A 20,054-nucleotide genomic window follows, 5' to 3' on the forward strand; every position below is an offset into this window, starting at 1 on the left:
AGTTTTTCACCTTTCCATTGCGATCAAGTAAGCCTCTGAACAACGTCCTGTTTTTTTGGGGTTTTTTGTCACTACGCCACAACACAAAGCTACTTAGTGAATTAATGTGTATTAGTGGTGTAATTGGTCATTTTTATGTAGTCACAGGGAATGATGGGAAAGTAGTAGAAATCCAAAATTTCCGCACATTATTAAAAAATAAATACACATTGTGTCAATCACGTTTACACGCGGCTTCTGAAACTTTCATCTGTCATAAAAAAATTCAGGCCAGGATTGATTTTCTGTGTTTTCACATTCGTAGCAAGCATTTTGATAGGAAAGGATGACGAATACGAGAGAAAAAAAGACTTTTGGTCTCATAAACTGGCTAATTTAATAAAATTTTCTGGAAATCTTAATCATTATCACATAAAAGGTGTACAAACAGTTAACATTCACAAATCCAGCTGCATATGATCAATACCACCATGATTATAATGGACACGCCCCTAAAAGTCAAAGCCACTCCCCTTCATAATGACACACCCTTTGAGCTGGAAAGTCAGACTCAATAAAACAAGATTTCCTACTGTGATGGTCTTCATGTAAATATGCTCGTTCTGACAGCACACAGCCCAGTCTATACTAAAATAGAAAATGACTGCATATCTGAGGCCTTAATTTGTACGTGAAATCACTTTTTGCTAAATAAAGAACTTGACTTTTTCCAAACAAGGGATATTCTTCACTCCCGCTCATACAGGAAAATGCTACGGCACCGAGATAACGCTCGTGGGTCTGGGGGTAGCAGGTGACCCTGATATTCTGCGATCGCTGTGTGAGCGAGCGAGTGTCGGCTGAAAGCTTTCTTGACACGTCCCGCCCCTGCTCTTCCCCCGGCCCGTGAGTCAGGGGTCCCGCGAGAGACGCTTTGATGATTAATAGCCTTTAATCACATTACAAGACTCCAGGAGGAGTGGGCCGCCATTGAAAGCGCTGGGAAATACAGCTGCTCGGCTCTCAAACCCACACACAGCACATTTATTCAAGCTGCTTACTGTATGTGCGCTCGCAAACAAATCCACATCTACTATGGCCTTAAAATCCTGTGAGGTAAAAAAAAAATTCTCAGGACAATACGAGTGGAGCAAAACCCATGCTACAGTATGTGGCTGCTAAGGTTTTCAAAGTGGTTTTTAGCTTGTGGTTGTCAGGCTGCTCTGAATGGTTGCTAGGTGGTTTCTTACTGGCCCAACTCCAAGTCACCAAAAATTGCAAATCACTAAAAATGTAATTCCTGTCATCATTTGCTCATGTTGGTCCAAACATGAATGACTTGAAAGAAAATTCTGACTAATAAAGGCAACGGAGTTCAAGACATAATATTGAACCATACTGACTTTCGTTACAGATAAAACAAAACTAAACGAAACAAAAATAAAATAAAGGTTTGTTCAAATCACTGACCCTAAATACGAGCAATAATAAATTATACTTCATTTAGCAATATCGCTATGAATGTTACTGAAAAGCAGAGGCCATAAAAGCAACGTCTGAGTGGAGAAAGGTCCATCTTTCACATGGGGCGATCAAACTGAAAAGCCATATTGTCTTTGGTCTTGTTAGCTAGAGATACGCAGCAGAATTTCGATTGATGAACGCAACTCAACTCAATTTTTCACACAGGAGCCATCGGGTTCAGACACCCACGGATTGCAAAGACACTTTTTAGGGTTTTTGTAGGGCTGATGTATAAATGCGGCACCAAACACTGTGATGAAGCACATCTCTTTTGAATAGATTGTGTAAACTGCCTCTGGGATTGCTCGAAATGACTTCAGACTCTAATCAAAGACTCCACGCTGGCCGTCAGTGGCACTCTGTGATCTATGATAGGCCAGTTCCTGCCCAGTGCTGAATGGAAGCGGATACTGGTCTGTCCTGTTTATGGTGGTCTCACCACATGAAGAGCGGAGAGGGGATCTGTTTGCCGTGCAGCACGTGGGGCTGGAAGGAAAACTAGTTCAGAGGAAAATCCGCCTTGGACCTGTCAGAGATCAATCAAAACAACCAATGAATGATGCTGCCACACACAAGCTAAAACGCAGGTACGGCACCGTATTTATGTCTCGGCTTCAGGCGGCACACCCACGGACCTTTCATGAGCCTTATGATACATGTTGCAAAGACAGGAGCTTTCTTGAAACAGCAAGCTCCAATTTGATTGGTTGGTTTGACGCAGCTTTTGGTAGTCAAGGCACACGGTCTGTAGAAACTACTTTTCAAAGATTCAAGTTTGCGTAGTTCATGACATCACAGGTTTCAGTAGTTTAAGGCAGTTAGTATAGCAAGAAAACGTGGCATCCTCAGTAACTGCCCAATCCTGCTTTGATTCAGAGTCAAGTCCATTAAACAATCGGTACATATTACTTTCAGATGGAAGGATATTCTGACCGCAAAGTCAACACACATTTCCAATCATTCCTTTGCTGCTGTCTGTTTAACTATTTGTGGAGACAGCTGCGCCATGATTCGAACGAGATACCACACCAATCTATTATTGTGGTTTCGCCGATTTTAGATTTATCGCTCTTTAAAAATCACACACAGAAAAAACTAAATCAACTGTGGTCGTCGTCGAACATATCATCCAGACAGACCCTTCCTGTTTAAGCGGGTGATTCTTGACCAGAAAAAGCTTCAAAGGGAATTAGTATTTATGCTTCTGTCACACACACTAATATATTGTAAACACATGGCTAATTAACTAATTAAACACATACACACACAAATTGTAACACACAGTCTACACTGTAAGCCACAGATGTCCAAACTGAGTCTGTCTACACATTTAGCATCACGTCACCTCAGAATATCAATAACCAAGCTGTAAACACAAGGCTACCTATTAAGCGACAATAAAGTGAAAGCAAAATTTGGTAAAATATGTCTGCTTTGGAATGGAAATCCATTTGGAACAATTACTGAATTTGTAAAACTGTCTGTTCATCCATTCTCCACACCAATTGCCCTCTATAGGGTCATAAGGATGCGGGAGCCTATCGACTGAGGCTGAGAAATACTCCCTAGATGGATGGCCAGTCCATTGCATGGCTAAAGCTAAAGTACACTTTCCTTGTTCACATTCCACTGCAGCTTGAGGAGATTAAGCATGATGGAATTTTCATCACCACCACAGTCCGCTGATGTCTAGGACAACAGCACATGTGTGAGTAATTTGGGTGCTCGAAAACAAAATGTCCAATAGGTAGTGTGAATACACAGAGTCCATCAGTGGTCATGGTCAACAGAGAATACTCTGTTGGAGATGTAGCAGAACATGGAAAATGAAGTATTGCCAGGCCTTAAACACAGACTTACATGCGTTCATATTCACACCTACTGACAATTTAGTGGTTCCAATTCGGCTGACTTGCATGTCTTTGGATTATGTGAGAAACTGAAGGAAGCTGGGACATTCTTTCTGTGAGGTGGCAGTGCTACCCCCTGAGGCACTGCACCCCTTGTAAAGTTGTTGATATTGTAAAATTACTAAATATCCCAACAATCAATGGAACTGCTGGATTAGGTCTCAAGCTGTTCTTTAGCATTGTTGAATTTGATGTGCCATCTTTAGAACACAAAGTATTTCTCTTCATTCCAGCACTCGGTCTAGTTCAGGGGGTTTCCAACCCTGCTCCTGGAGAACTGAACTACCTTCCTGCAGGCTTCAGTTCCAACCCTGCTTCATCACACTTGCCTGTAATTTTCAAGTAATCTTGAACACTTTGATTAGCTAGTTCAAGAGTGTTTGATTAGAGTTGGAAGTAAACTCTTAGGAACAGGGATGGCTACTCCTGGTCCAGCAGTTCCTGAATGCCAGAATGTGTCCTATGTAAATGCCTAGCAGGGTGACAATGTAATGAGCTGTGTCATTCACTTTGAGTACATCACCGTGGAGAGCCAGCTTTTGCTGAATGCACCCAGTGTAAACAGGTTTAGACCATTTCACAGCACTGAAACTACGCTTATTAAGAGTAACAAATCACTTGCTCTTATCATGCGATCTTGGTTGCACCCCTCCTATTAGTGTTACTGGACCTTAGTGCTGCCTTTGATACTATCGACCACATCATTCTCTTGGACAGGCTCAAAAGTATGTTGGAATTACTGTGATTGCATTGGCATGGTTCAATTTGTCCTTATCTGACCATTATCAATTTGTAGCAGTAAATGAAGAGGTACATCAATCAATTCAGTATGCAGTACTGCAAGGCTCAGTACTAGGACCGCCATTGGTTTTCACCCTGTACTGAAGATGAGGTTAGTGAATATATTTTGTATGCGTCCAAAGATTTGTACTCGTATGAGAAGTAAAGACTGAAAGCAGGGGCTTCTGGGAAACAAGACGGCATGTGTAAATTTGGCTCATTCCGAAGCCATCCAGGATGTTTGTGCATGCATCTTTCTTTAGGCCAAATTTCTATTTGTCCTCATCCCCTGATATAAGGCTGTGTGTATGTGTGCGAATGACTCAGCAGGATGAGGGACTCTCAGCATGACTGAATGTTCGGTGAGTCAAACTGTGTCCACTCCAGGACTACTGGAAACACAAACACACACTGTCTAATGTGACGTCCATCAGATACAGAGGGAGGCAGCGTCTCCACAGTCTCGGGAGTCCACCTACACCCTCTATCTGACAGAAAGAGACACCCTCCTCTACCTCGTCACAGAGAGCTGCTGTTGGATGACTGTGTCTTGGAGTATGTGGGTGTTGGAGGTATGGCACTCTGGGTTACTGAAAGCGCTTGATGAATGAGACTCGGTCATCTGCTAGGCCTCTCTCTCGCTCTCTCTCTCTCTGCTGCCCATCTGTTAGCTGAGAGCTCGAGGAAAGACTGCATTTCAGGCCTGATCTATGATCAGCTTAATACATTCATGTGTTCATTTATTTATAACCTTTATTTTTTTCCACAGAGCACCCACATCTGGTTTTCAATAGAGCAAATGACAAAAGCGTAGCATCACAAAGTGTTACTACACAAAAACAATCACAAAAGACTGTTGTCTCCATAAAGTTTGCAATGGTTTTAGCTAAAGGAAGTTTGATGTTGTTCCATCCATGACATTTACAAGCTGAATTCAACTGCTGTTTACAAGTCCATACTAGTAGACCAGAGGGCAAAATCAGCTACTAGAAATGTACATCCTGTTATCAAATAGATAGTTCCAGTTCTGGATGCTGATTGGTCAATAGTGTGCTGTAGTCTTTCTAAACTACATATAAGTGATGATGTACAGTAAGATGGTAATCTTTGTAAAAATAACTGACTGGTTCATAAGCCACTTTTTTAGCATTACCGAAAGGTGAAAATATCATACAGGTTTGAAAAGTTTTTTTTTTTGTTCTCCTCGCAGTGATGCCATTAAAGAAATATTTTTGGTTCCTTAACCTTTCAGTGAACAGTTCTTAAAAGAACCATTTTTTTCTTCATAATCTAAAGAAACTTTTTCCACTATAAAGAACGTGTGATTGAAGGGTTCCATGAATGTTAAAGGTTCTTGATGGAATCATGACGATAAAGAACCTTTATTTTTAAGATTGTCGGGATGGAATTGAGATGAGATGCAGGCCAGATTCCAACATGCATGCCCTACACGCTCAGTACTAAGTGACTTTAAGGTTCACTGTGTGTATGACGGCATTGTTTGTCATCATGAAGGCTATTTCCTGTTTGGTTAATCCTTCTCAGGCTAATCAGATAACACAAAATCAAACCTATTAACACTTGACACATTCACATTAAGAATCATCTCCTAAATTAAGTGAACATAAAATGAGCAAAGAAAAATTTGAACACTTCATTTAAACTTTCTAGAAAGTAATGAATACTATGTGGGTAAAACATTTCAGATGTAAAATATTCTCATTTTGATTAATGTAATATAGCAAAAAAAAAAAATTATTTGTATAAATGTAGTTATTAGTCTTCATTCTAATAAAATGTTAAATAATTTTCATACAATTTACTATGTAATTCATCTGTTATACCAGACCTATAACAACAGCGCATGTTCAAGTAGATAGTTAGGAGAGGCTCTCTCTCAAGATGGCATTTTTTGGGATCATAGGGCACAGGATCAGGTCCTGACAGATCTCGACTGCCCGCTCTGCCCTGAGCCGTGAAGATTATAGCTTTTAAATATGTGATTAACCCACCAAGAAAAGGCCTGCTTGGACTATTCAGCTTTAACACCAGCTCACAGTTAAGTCAGTGTTGTAAAACACTGTGTAAAATAGGTTATATCCACCGTGCTTACAGGATACATTTGCCTCAAGAGGCAGATGACAGCCGAGGTGATCCATTAGTTTAAAACGTACTATTGTTTATGCTTCTTAATGCAACTATGTTAAAGTTTAAGTCCATATGTACTGATATCATATGTGATGACTGCATTATCTCCACGTATAGACACAGGTGCACCAAAAAGCATTTGGACACCTTTAAGAATATGAATTTATTATTATCCATCAAGCTAGGAATGGAGTGATTGTTCAGAACAGAACAACAACAAAACGTAGCAAAAGTATACATATTGGGTTCTTTTTTTGGGGGGGGGGGGTCTCTGTACAGACACACATGCAAAATAACATCATGACATGGGAATAATCTTAACATCCTACCACTGTGACGAGACTGTGTGTTGACTTGGCTTTTCCTCTTTTACTACATTCATTAGATTCTAATATTTAGCTCTCTCTCTCTCACACACACACTCTCCTTAAAATACCACACAGACTGAGCTGTGGACATAAGCAGGCAGGATTGTGGGGGTTAATCACATTAGAGAGAGGGGAAGTGTGCAGAGTGAGACAGTGTGAGCGCAGCATAAAGGACTGTTTTTGTGTGTGTGTGTGTGTTACTCAGGGTTAATCACATTAGATCTGGGTGGAGGTAGCGTAAGCTTTAAAATTTAATACCGTGCGTGTGTGAGGGTGTTTCTTCAAACTTGATTTTTATTGATTTAGATTTTTGCCTTTTGATTCTTATTAAAAAAAAACATTTTATTCAACTTTTTGTTAAATGAATATCATATAACATTTTACCATGACAACTTTAAAACTTTCATGCTTTCATGCCTATATTTAGTTAAGTCTTTTTTCAGACTTTTGTCAAACCAGCCGTAAATAACGCCGAATGTTGTATTGTTTCCTTATTTTTATACATATTCATGTAAAATATGTCAAATATTTTTGTTTGCGTAGATTCATAACTAAATCATCCAGGTGTTAAAACGTTCAAAACATTTAAGTTTTATTGAAAAATATAAAATAATAAACATTAAAAAGACATTTCGGTGTCTGTCCAAACACCTTCATCAGTTGTAAAAACAGGATTTTACTCTGGCAAATATCCACAAAAGCCACATTTCTCTTTTGTTGTAGTGTGTCAGTAGGAAATATCAGTTTATATTTCCAAACATTAATTTTGCCATTAATTTTAATAATGCAGTGAGATTTTTGTCTGACAGCAGCCAGTGCTCCACACAGAGATCTGATCTGATCATCATCCAGTCTGTCTGAATGACATGAAGAAACAGAACAAACTGAGACAGACTAAACCCAGAAGAACTGGGGCAACATCTCCAATATGCTTCAAGAAAACCACCTGCAAAGATACAGTACTGTTAAAAGTTTTAGGCACTTGTGTAAAAATGCAGTAAAATGAGGATGCTGTCAAAAATGTATGTCATAAATAGATTTTCTTTATCAATTAACTTCTATTAACTAAATTAAATCAACATTTGGTGTGGCCATCCTTTGTGTTTAAAGCAGCCTTTGCCCTCGGTGCACTTGCGCAAAATGTTTCGGGGGCTTTGCAGGTGGTTTTCTTGAAGCATCTTTGAGACGTTGCCACAGTTCTTCTGGGTTTAGTCTGTCTCAGTTTGCTCTGTTTCTTCATGTCATTCAGACAGACTGATGATGATCAGATCAGATCTCTGTGTGGAGCACTGGCTGCTGTCAGACAAAAATCTCACTGCATTATTACAATTAATGGCTAAATTACCGTTACTGACATTACAGCAAAATATATAAATAACTGAGCTTTTTCTATTTAGCTGGATATTGGAAACCCTTAGGAAAAGTTAAAAAGAATAATCAGCATATTAGAATGCTTTCTGAAGGATCATGGGACACTGAAGACTGGAGTAGTTTTGATCACAGAAATAAATTATATTTTTGAAGTATATTAAAATAGAAAATTTTAAATATTTCACAAAATAAAATTTCAGTATTTTTGTGGCTGTGTGTGTGTGTGTATGTATATATATATATATATATATATATAATGTTTGTGTTGTGTTAAACAAAATATAAAAGTATGTTCCCAGAAAATCCATGATATGGCCCACGTAACCGACATGCTGTATTTTAGTTTGAGTTATTCTGCATCTGAGCTGGGTGCATTTGATGCTCACCTGAGCTCGTATCAGAGCCTCAAAGCTGGGCTGAAAGTAGTCAATGCGGCTGTTGTAGAACTTGGGCATTTCGTCCAACAGCTGCTTGTTCTTGGCTTCAAAGTCTTCCCTGACGGGCTTCAGCTCTTCCCTGGCCTAAAAGCAAAACACACACACACGTAATGCAGCAATGAATAAAAAACCAAGACTACTGCCTACTCCAGAATGACTTGCCAAATATTAAAGCATGCTGTTATGGTGTGCCATTAGAATAATAACAAAAAAATGTTATGAGGCCAGGATATTTTCAAGGGTGTGGAGGTGGGGTAGAGCAATGTTGATGATGCAATCACCAGTCAGCACAGCGGAAGGGAGGGGAAAGTAATCTATAAGTGCTGACCTCTGCTAGGATATGACCTGCTTTCTATATATGACACAGGCCGTGTGTAAATGTGATTGCACACACACTATCAATTCTCCTATCCTCTACGGCCCCGCTGAGTCCTTCAGTGTGTGTGTGTGGGCGATGGGCTGTACATGTATGTTGAAGTTTTCCAGGCATCCGTCTCTATCTGTTTGCGAACGTACAGTCCTTCACGTGTCAACACAGACATGCATAATGACCCAGAAGTGTGCAACAAAAGAACAAACAATTATTGTTTGCTCATGTTTGCTGGATCGTGTTACCGTGCAAGAGTGAGCGTGTGTGTGCGAAACCCAATTATCCCGCAGTGTGTGTTGAGCGCAGCCTCTTGAAAAAGTGCAGCTGAGTTGAGAGGCTGTTTCTCTTGCGTGGGTGAGTTCGCTCGCATGTATACATGTGCTCTGAATACTTCTGCACCCATCCAGCGCAGCTTCCTTCACTTGTTGCTGCGTGCTAAATAAATCCCGCCAGAACTGTACGCGAGTGGACGGATGATAATAAACCTGATGACTCTCAAGGTCCAGCATACTGGACTACAAGCATCCACTACAGGAAGATGTATAAAGACTAGAGAAAAACTGTGTTGTGTGAAGTGTTTTGTAGTTCAGGTGACTGTGTCTTTATGAGCCCCAGTTAAAGTCAATAAGAAGTCAAAATGGTGCTGCAAGGATGATGTATTTTGGAGGTCGAAAACCAGAAATGAGCTTTTTACCACTTCCGGCTCCTTAGTCTCAAAGTCAATGGGTTTTTGGATAAATGCCTGAAATAAGGCCACTTTCACAGCCATATTGTGCTTGTAATTATGTTAGAAACTCAGGAATTTTTTTTTTTTTTTTTTTTTGAAGAGCGAGTTGTTGGAGGCTTAGTAATGTGACTGAGGTCATGTGACTTTGTTTATAACGTAAGTTTAGCTTATTACTTCTGCTGATTGTATTTAGGCTTCAAAATTAAGTTTGTGTTAATTTGAGAGGAATATCAGGAGTATTATGAGTTTCACTCAGAAATACGGCATGTCGTAGAAGTAAAATGAGTTCTGAATATCATTTCATGTGGAAATTTCATGAGGTCTGATAACAAAATTGATGCAGACGTGCAACAAAGGACAAAATTAACACTCGTTTAAAATAAAAAATACAATATGATCTCTGGTTATTTATTTGCTTAAATAGGGGTATGACAGGACATTATGTGTTTATATGTGCATACGCAAATTTTGGAATAAACAACTGTACGGCAGTAATAGTGATCTACTACAGTAAAAATATGGTGTTAACTCGATGCATACAAACATACAAATCTGTCATTTGATTTAAGGGTTACATTTAATTTGAATGTGTCCTTGTTACAGTGTAATTGCACAAATAAATACTGGGTAATATTAATTAACAACATGTACATATCAAAGGGTTAGGGTTTGGTTTTTAATTTACTGTTTTTACTATAGTAATGTGTAACAAGGTTGCATTAAATTAAAATGTTACTGATTTGATGTCTGTCTTTCCCTATTCAAGCAGACAAGAGCTGTATGTTTTATCTACACAGAAAACAGCTACCTGGGGCGTTACCAACATGACCGCTGAGTGAACTAACTTCAATTAAAGGATTTCTGGTATTAGTAGGAGATCAGTCACTCATCGAAAAATAAATGGCTGAAATTGCAACTTGTCACAAAGGAAGTCCCGCCTTGAATGGAAGACCTGGTTGTACCTGATGGAGTTTGACCATGATGGGCCCCGTCTTCTCTTTTTCTTCATATTTCTCCACTTTAGACTGGAGTCTCTTATAATCTTGAAGAGCCTGTTCCCTGCGTTTTACCGCCATGTTCAGACTGGGAAACACACTGCTGTACCTGCGTACACACACAGCACAGACAGAGAACATGATCAATGTGCACATAACTCAGACATACATTACAAGGCAAATCATTAAAGGGTCAGTTCACACAAAAGTGAAAATTCTCTCATCATTTTTTTGACCCTTAAATTTTTCCAAACCTGTATGGGTTTCTTTCATCAGCTTAAAGGGCATATTCCAGGTTAGAGACTCCAGTGAGTCGAAGTATAGAAAAGTAATGTAGGAACTAGATTTTCTTTTAAAAAAATACTTTAAAATACGCTATTAGGGCTTCTGGAGATGTTTTTGTGAGAAAACTTTACTTCCGCATCTGAAAATACCACCGGAAGCGATGTAACGAGAGGGAGAGCGGTCCATTTTAACCATAGGAAAACAATGGATTGGCATACCGATGGGATAATGCATACCGGCTCTTAGTGGAGAATGTGACTTGATGTGCGGTGTCCGACTCTGCACCCAGGCTTTGAGGCTTGCTGTCTGAACCCATGTGTGCTACAGATAGCCTATATGCACTTCAGACAGGAGCATAGACCTCTCCAAGCCAGAAGACACATGTATGTTTAGGGCAGAAACAATTTATTACTCTAAGCTAAATACTTGTATGTATAAATACATAGTAGATTAAAGATTTGAAAACCATTTTAAAACCATCTGAATAATAATTATAATTTATTTTAATTACAAGTTGCCAATATTTAGGTATGTCACAACTACCTGTAAGTCACACTTTTTGATGCCATTGGTATAAGACAATCAATATTGGCAGCATACAGACAAGTTGTCTGCTGGGCCTGTGGTGTTCTGAGCAGCCCTTATCTGCATGTGTTGTGTCAGCCATTAGAAGACAGTTTACAGAGGAAGGAGGACTTTATAAAGGGGTTGAATGGCCCCATTTTGTTGACAATCAATAAAAAATAATCACAATCACAAATTGTCTTATTGTATAAAAACTTGTTTATGAAGTTTACATTAGATATATCTCAAGCAGATCTGCATTTATGGTTAATTCAATTCAGTTTTATTTATACTGCACTAAATTATAACAAATATTATTTCATAGCACTATTAATACCCAACTCAAAACACAACATTGCAACTGTTAATTACCAAAATATATATATAGATATTCCAAACACATACTACCAAAAGAAAAATATACAATCTGACTCATTTAAAAGCATTTAACAATCTTTCAGTGTGGGTATCACACTAATGTGTTGTTAAAGTGTGTTAAATCGTGACTGTGGTGCTAGATATACGCCAACAGCCTCATGTTGATCCTCTGGAGGGATCTGGAAAGAGGAGCAGGTGTAGTGGACATGACAAGACAGTGCTGCGTTCACATGGAGCCTGTGGTGACCTGCAGTATTCCTCTCTCAGACTGATGCATATGCTGGGAGAAGCAAACACAAGTTTAGATCACATTCACTGCTGACAGTGCTTTTCCACTTGGCCTCCATCACATCTGCGTCTCCATTAGGAGTGCAGTCCAGTAGAGGTGATTCATAACAGCTGGCCTCCACTGCTTCAGATCTTCACACTCCCATCTTCCAAAGCCTTATAAACACACAACATGACAAATAAATGATCAATTAGCTGTGCAAACAATGTTACTAAGCTGTCACTAGACTTGATGGTTATAATATTAGCAAACTGAGGTTAACTTACAAGCTATGCCTAAAGTTTTTACACTGTTTTTAAAACATATAACGACATTGCTAATGCTTACAAGCAGGCTGCGGTGCGGTGTCTCATTTAAATAATTATGTTCACTGATTTGGTAGTTAGCAAATGTAAAAAAATAAGACTTACGGTGCATAGTTGACATTTTCGTGCAGCAGCATCTCTGTCGGATCAGTGAGCATCATGTCTCCCGCCGGAGGCCGAACACAGACTGACCGGGACCCGATGAAGGTGCTGTGTGCACCGAAGGAACCGCACCAGCTCGGAGCCTCACTCGCCTCTTGCTTCGGTATCCCATGTTGAACTGCATCATATCGCCTGGATGATAATCTTCCGGTGTAAAGTGATCGCTAAGCTACCCACCACCGCGTTTTCTCGAAGCAGATGCATTAGTGAAGTCCCTTCACCTGTACAAACGCACCGAGGCCCGGAAGATACCGTCCTATTTCTTGTTAGGAAACCTGTGGACTTGATGTCCTGACAGGCTGGAGTTTGTGCAACCTCCACAAATACAACAATTTACCATGACTATGATAAATTGAAATAAAAATAACTACCGAAAACACACTGACTCGCGCCCGCTCACACTGAATACCAACAGAGTGCGGCACACGACTCCCTCTCGTGACGTAATATAACGCGATGTTTAAAAAAAAAAACAGCGCTTTTTGAGAACTGTCAAGGAAAACGTCACTTTTTCTTCTAAATTTATGCCCTCATGCCTTGTAAAACATTTTCAAATCCTGCATTAACGGTTCATATGATATTTTCCTTCAAGGTTATATATTCAGTTATTTTTTAACATGCAATATGCAGTTTAACACGAAAGAAGATATTTTAAAGAATGCGTGTTACCAGACATTTGATGTTCCCCATTGACTTCCATAGTATTCTTTTGTTCCATACTATGGAAGTCAATGGGGACTAACAGGTGTTTGGTTACACACATTCTTCAAAATATCTTCTGTCCACAGAAGAAAGAAACTCATACAGGTTGAGGGTGAGATGATGAAAGTATTTTCAGTTTTGGGTGAACTATCCCTTTAATAAGGCAAATAGCTCGTCAACAAAGTCAGAAAAAAATATAATAAATTGTTCATAAAACCATTTGTAAATTGTCACATTCAAAGATTTACACAAATATCTGCCATGTTTGCATTATGAGGAAAAATTGTTTCTATGACGAGAAACTATTTTAACCACAGCTCAAATTAACTAAAAGATTCAAATCTTCTCAGATTTTCAAAATGTGAGAGACCACAAAAATAACGATAAAACATTCATAGATTTAACGGTTTTGTTCTTATAGTGTGTGGTGTGCTGCGATGCGACCGAGATGGCACACCAAACACAAAGAGTCCAGGAACACGGGAAAATCCCACAGTCAAACATGACAAAACAAATGGTGAACAACGGGTAAGAAGAAATGACGATTATAGTGTTTGGACTGGTTTTTACAGAACATTTGTGGAAATATATATATTTGGTAGTTAGCAAATGTATATATATATATTTGGATGAAGACAGAGACGCGTGAACATGTTACAGCACAAGCTGGAGGCAGGGTTGCCAGGTCTGCGAAACAAAACCAGACCAACTGCTATTCAAAACTAGCCCAATCACATTTTTTATATGGTTTTCCTCTCTGTCGGCTGTCTGCATCATTGAATATGCATTCTGGGGAGAATACACTACGTCATCCGCTGGAACGACACTCTCTCGTTAACATGTGTACAACAGTTAGCATGAAGCTAGAGATTACGGTTTATAAAGTTTTAAATATGGTTATTTTTCCTACACAAATGCACCATTTCACTTTTTATGATGGACCATTCACTGCCATTGCAAAGCTTGGAAGAGCCAGGACATTTTTTAATATAACTCAAGGCTGTATTCGTCTGAAAGTCATATACACCTGGCTTGAGGGTGAGTAAATCATCTTTTTTAATGAACTATCCCTTTAACACATCTCACACCACAGGTAAATCTGATATAACAATCTGTAGAACCATCAAAATAATTGGGACTAGGATTGTAAGAATTCGGCTGGATTTTCTTCTAGTGTGAATTTCCCCAACGAGTGGCTCGTTGACTTGTAATTACGAATTTCAGTTTATCAGTTTTAAAAACACAAGTTTTGTTTTTCTGAACAACAACATTTGCCTCTCTGCTGCCCCCAGCAGCTCTGGAGGAGCCACTGAAGTTTCACAACAGGTTGATATACATTTACATTTATTCATTTAGCTGACGCTTTTATCCAAAGCGACTTACAATTGCTATACATGTCAGAGGTCACACGCCTCTGGAGCAACTAGGGGTTAAGTGTCTTGCTCAGGGACACATTGGTGTCTCACAGTGGATTCGAACCCGGGTCTCTCACACCAAAGGCATGTGTGTTATCCACTGCGCCATCGCCACCCCATATAAAAAATCATGTAGTTTGCATTATGCATGCTTGTCTGAGGTTTGCATTTATTGTTTGATCTTAGCATGGTGGCCACTATGAGGGAGCGACTAGCCATACTGTATTTTCTAAGAGTCTTCATCTTATGAATTCACATCATTTTAAAAAAATCGATTCATTGCTTTAGGTGTTAAACTTACTTTAAGCAAACCCCACAGTGTTTCATAGTCTACGTGGAGAGGGAAATCAATAGAGTGTTTTGAACACAGCAAACCACAGCGTTTGTTCAATGACAAAAATCATTTAATAATGTGACGAGGAGGTTCATGCAGCATTAGCCCATTTTAACAGGATCACTTAATTACAGCCACACAAATGGCACAGAGGCATTTCACTTGGATTCTTTTATTGTTTCTATTCCAAATGAAAATATCATCTCTGGGTGAGAAGCCTGGTCTCAGGAAACTAAAAATAGGAAAACTCTAAACTGTAACTTAGCAACAGAGTCGGCCGCTTTGGTTTGAGGCCTGACTGCGTTTCGACTTTGCATCGCCTGGAAGCACTGAGGAAAAGTACAAACACATGACCCACACCGTTTTGTTCTTTGTAACTACTGAAAAAAGCGACTTCGCAAAAGCTACAAGCCTTGAAGTAGGAGGACAGTTTTAGGTGAAGGAGCTATAAATGTATGTTCTCATGTGCATTATTTGGGGGATTTAGGTGCAGAATCTCCGTAAGGTGCATCTGTAGGTTTGACTGTGCGTGACGCATCTTCAGTAGGAGAAGATGCGATGCATAAAGTGGCCTGCGGTTAAACTGAAATGGCCAACGATGCAACCTAAATTTCTGACTTTTATTGAGGTTGTTAACTGCCGAGTCTACTTGAATAAACCAATAATAAAATTACTGGTCACATTAGCCAGATGTTTCGAGAAAATAATTATGAAAACACCATGTATGGAAATAAAAACCACATCTCAAATCTCTGAAAAAGGATATTTAACATTGAAAAAAGACATTTTTACAACAGATTAGAATTAGATGCACTTCTGAAACAAACAATATTCAGGAAATAAAGTAGCGGCCTGAACTTAGAGATTTTATTTGATGAAATTTGTAAACAAAGGCTAAACAAATGATTTATGCTTTTGATAAAATTTTTCTTTAGGTTAACGAGCACTGATGATAAAAGCCATTCAATTCAACGCAGGACTTGCAGTTAAAAAGATTAATACATTTTTGAATAAGGATGTCAATATGTTTGATTATGAGAAATCATGACATTAATAGTGATCATTTTATTCTATTGACAGCCATATGCTTTAACAGTAAAAATAAGTACAAAAAAGTGTTTTATTTTATCATTCCAGATAGTTTTGATCATCTTCAGCTGCTTTCTAAAGGTTTTATGGGAATATTCTCCGTAAAGCTATTTAGCAGCAATATTTAAGCCTATTATTTAATCGTTACACAAATTACTTATTACATTAATAGTGCACAGAAAAAAGATAGACATTTTTCAAAAAATGCTGAATAATTTATTTTGCTTCTGTAAAGTAACAAATATAAAAGCCTGTTATTCCGTTTGGTTAAAACTTTTTGTCTTAAATTAAAAATTTATAATCTCACACAATATAAATGCATCTTTAAACATGAAAATATACAGCCACATTTCACATTCAGTGTCTTTGGCATCAAAAAGTTTGAAAATGACTGACTTAGTGGTTTAAGATCTGGAACTGTAATCAACGTTTTGCAAGTTTAAACCCTGCGAGAGGTGATCCATAAAATTTGGGTCAGGTAAGACAAATCTGTCAAATTAGTAAAGAAAGTGATGAGCTACAGGAGGTGAAAGTGAAGGAAAACTACAAGAGAAGAGGAGAATCAGAGAGAGAGAGAGAAAGTGAGTGGCTTCACCATGCGGAGCTGTGTTAAGACAAGCCCTAAATTGTTTCCCACAGGAAGTATCTTTGTGGGAGCAGCACAATATCACTGTGGCAACGTCACAGGACCCAGCCCCACAACCCACACGCACCCTCTATTTATAAAACACCACCTTGGCCCAATGACTCTCTTCTGTCTCTCTTCTTTGCACGAATGTCAAGTGTGACAACTGGATAAAACATCATGCAACACAATACTACCTTAAAATGATAAAACAAAAATTAAGAGAGAAAAAAAAAAAAAGCATCAGAATTAGGCTTAAAGACGACTGATGGATAAAATAATATCCATCAGTCTTCAGTGATATTCCACTTTTTAAATGATTCTTTCTAGCCATTTTTGATTATTGATCAAGAGTTGTTTAAAAATTGAATTTAGAATGATTCACTAATAAATCAGTCAGTGATTTATTTGACCAATTCAAGAAAATAATATTTACTACATAAATATCCATTATTTTTCCAGAAATGGAAGACACACTCTCCTAAAATAAAAAATAAAATAACAAAATAATAAAATAAAATATAAACTGGATTTGGCCAGCTGGATGCATGCATTCTGCTCGACCATAAGATAACATTTATGATGATCAGTTAATTTAAGATGCAGAATTTTTGTAGTCACAATAAGCCAGCAACATAAAATTGTTAAAAAATAAATATGTAAATAATATTTTAAACCTAATCTGTCAAATATAATCAAAGACAAAAGTAATGATAAAATAACACAAAAACAGATTTTAATAGATGGCTTTATCATCTGTACATTTCCTCAAATCACACGCCATTAGTAATTAGTAAAATCATTAAAAGTAACAGTATGAGTGAAACCCAAGTCAGAAATCACGAAAATCTTAACTGCAAGTAGAACAAATTTACATTTTTGGGGCAATGACTCATTGCATACGCACAAGCATCATCTATTTATCTATTCTACATCCATCAACACTTTGTGAAATAAAAACTTGATCGTGTTACATGGAGTATTCCAGGTGGAATTGACATCTTTTGTCCCCTGAAAGCAGGTTTAGTGCAGGTTGGTGCCTGCTCGGTCTATAATGACAATTCACGGGTGTTGTTCTTGGAAGTAAGTGATCTAAAAACACTCGCTGTAATCTAGACGAGCGCTTCAGACGGACTAGAGGACGGCCCGTCTGACTCGGCACAACCCAAACACACGGTCATGTGCCCGGCCCGTCTAAAAGCTCTCTTGATGTTTCGTTGAGCACACACACACACTTATGCTCCACCTCATTGGTCGGCTGTATAATTTAACACCCGTCTCGTCTGGCTGCGGGTGTGGTGGCCGCTTGACAGAGAATGACAGAAATAACAGTTGGACGAAATCGCAGTCGGCTGTTTGCAACAGTGGCACACACACACACACACGCAGCTCCGCGAGCCAAACCAGAGTCTGGACGGGATGACCGCTACAGCTACCCATGCTCTGTCCACGGGACAGCGTGACAGTACGTCTGTGCAAGAGTTTACAGAGTTCACTGTACTGTGGGGTGTAACGCAGGGTGCTGTGTCATGCCTGAGAAGCGAGGCCTTTATTATAGATTTTCGGTTTCTAAAAATCAGATCCGCATGTTTGACCAACCCTGTGTCTCTTTTAAGCAGCACAGGAGACTCTAAACACACAGTATGGCACCTCTCTGCTTGCGTTTGCTGTAGGGTGGTTACGTATTGGCCCAAGTCACAAGAGCCCACCCAAGTCTCTATGACATTCTGGCTCAGGTCACTCCTTCAAATGTAAGTTTATGGGATTGATCCACCCATTTTATTGTCTGGAAGGTGAAAAACAGATAATGCAGGCAAAAATGAAAATGATCATTATTCATTCATCCTCATGTCAGTTCAAACCTGTAAGACTGTCTTTCTTCAGCACAGAACACAGTTTTGTGTTGTTTGTTTTATTATTGTATTGCCATTTTTAAATTGTATCTGTTTTTTGTTTTTGAAGTGTTTGAGTTATTTTTATTTTGTTTTTGTGTTTTGTTGTTTTTGTTTTATTGCGTTGCCTTTTGTTTTTGTGTTTGTCGAGTTGTTTTTGTTGTATTGTTCTTGGTTATTTTTGCATTGTGTTTTTTTTGGTTTAGTTTTGTTTTTCTGCTTTTAATCGAGTAGTTTGTGTTCTTTTGTTTTTTATTTGTTTTATTTTTATGTTGTGTTACTTTTGTTACATTTTTGCATTGTTGTTATTGTTTTGTTTGTTGAGTTGTTTTTGTTTTATGTGTTCTTTTTTGTTTTTGCGTTGTTTTGTTTATTTTGAGTTGCTTTTGTTTTGTTTTAGTGTTCTTTTGCATTTTTGTCTGCTGTTGTCCATGCAATGAAAGGTCCATGTACATATAAAATCAGCTGAACATTCTTCAAAATACCTGCATGTTCAGAGCATGAGGGCGAGTAAATGACAATTTAAATATTTATCCCTTAATTCTGATTACTTATATGATTACAACTGTACACGTATCTCTCTTCAACAGGTCACATGATTTGAGGTATCGCATCGTCCATGTCTGTAGCACACTGCAGGACGAGTTAAGCACCCAAAGCTTGTGAACACTCACTATTGGGGATTTGAATAAAGCCATACATATGAGCAATAGTTAGTCGTGTTTACTAAGACAAGCATCACTATTACTAAGATATCTCGCCACGACACATATCATAAAAACAACATTCCATCTAGATCAACAAAGACTTCACTGAACCAAGTCAAAACAACATCCCCTAATGCATATCGCCCAGCAGATATAATGGAGTGCTACTAGCGCGATTCAAAACTGTTGCTGACTTCTTTTAGCGCAGACAAAACACACACTCAAAGCGCGAGGCACGCACTCACCTGGTTTAGAAATGAGTTATCACATTAAGAGATCCGACATCTGTCTGAAGCCATTAGAGTTTCAACAGCTTTTCAGAAGGATCACATTATAAATACTTTCCTCCCATGAACACTGGGAGAACAACGAGAAAGAAACGAGAAACGCTGAGCTATTCATGCACTAATGGAATCTGGTCTTTCATGGTATCTTGGCTTATGGCTGATTAAATGGGTTGCGGAGCAGCAGAAAACAAAGCCGTGTGTTTTAAGGATTCCACTGGAGGAGAGACTAAAAGAATGCTGTTTTGTTTAAAGCTAAACATGAGATTTCCAGCATTCTTGATATGGATGCATAGTAAGTTTCAAAGAGTAGATGCTCTAAAACATCTGTGGGTGACGCTCACAAAAACATGTCCAGGTCATCTTTCACTGACAAATTATAATTGTGCATAAAGAATTTTTATTATTTTTTTT

At 38.5% G+C, this 20,054-nt stretch overlaps 1 protein-coding gene across 2 annotated transcripts in view; it reads right to left on the minus strand.

The window, feature by feature from the left end:
• Window positions 1–20,054, minus strand: part of bin3 (bridging integrator 3) — a 61,806-nt gene that overhangs the window by 1,705 nt on the left and 40,047 nt on the right. For both annotated transcript variants that reach the window (XM_079382513.1, XM_079382514.1), the window contains 2 exons: window positions 10,577–10,718; window positions 8,467–8,601 (listed from right to left, as the gene is read on the minus strand). In XM_079382513.1, the coding sequence (XP_079238639.1) occupies window positions 8,467–8,601; window positions 10,577–10,718 (277 nt within the window). The remainder of the gene's footprint in view (window positions 1–8,466; window positions 8,602–10,576; window positions 10,719–20,054) is intronic.

Source organism: Barbus barbus (assembly GCF_936440315.1).
Source record: "Barbus barbus genome assembly, chromosome: 28".
In the NCBI taxonomy this organism is placed as follows: domain Eukaryota; kingdom Metazoa; phylum Chordata; class Actinopteri; order Cypriniformes; family Cyprinidae; genus Barbus; species Barbus barbus.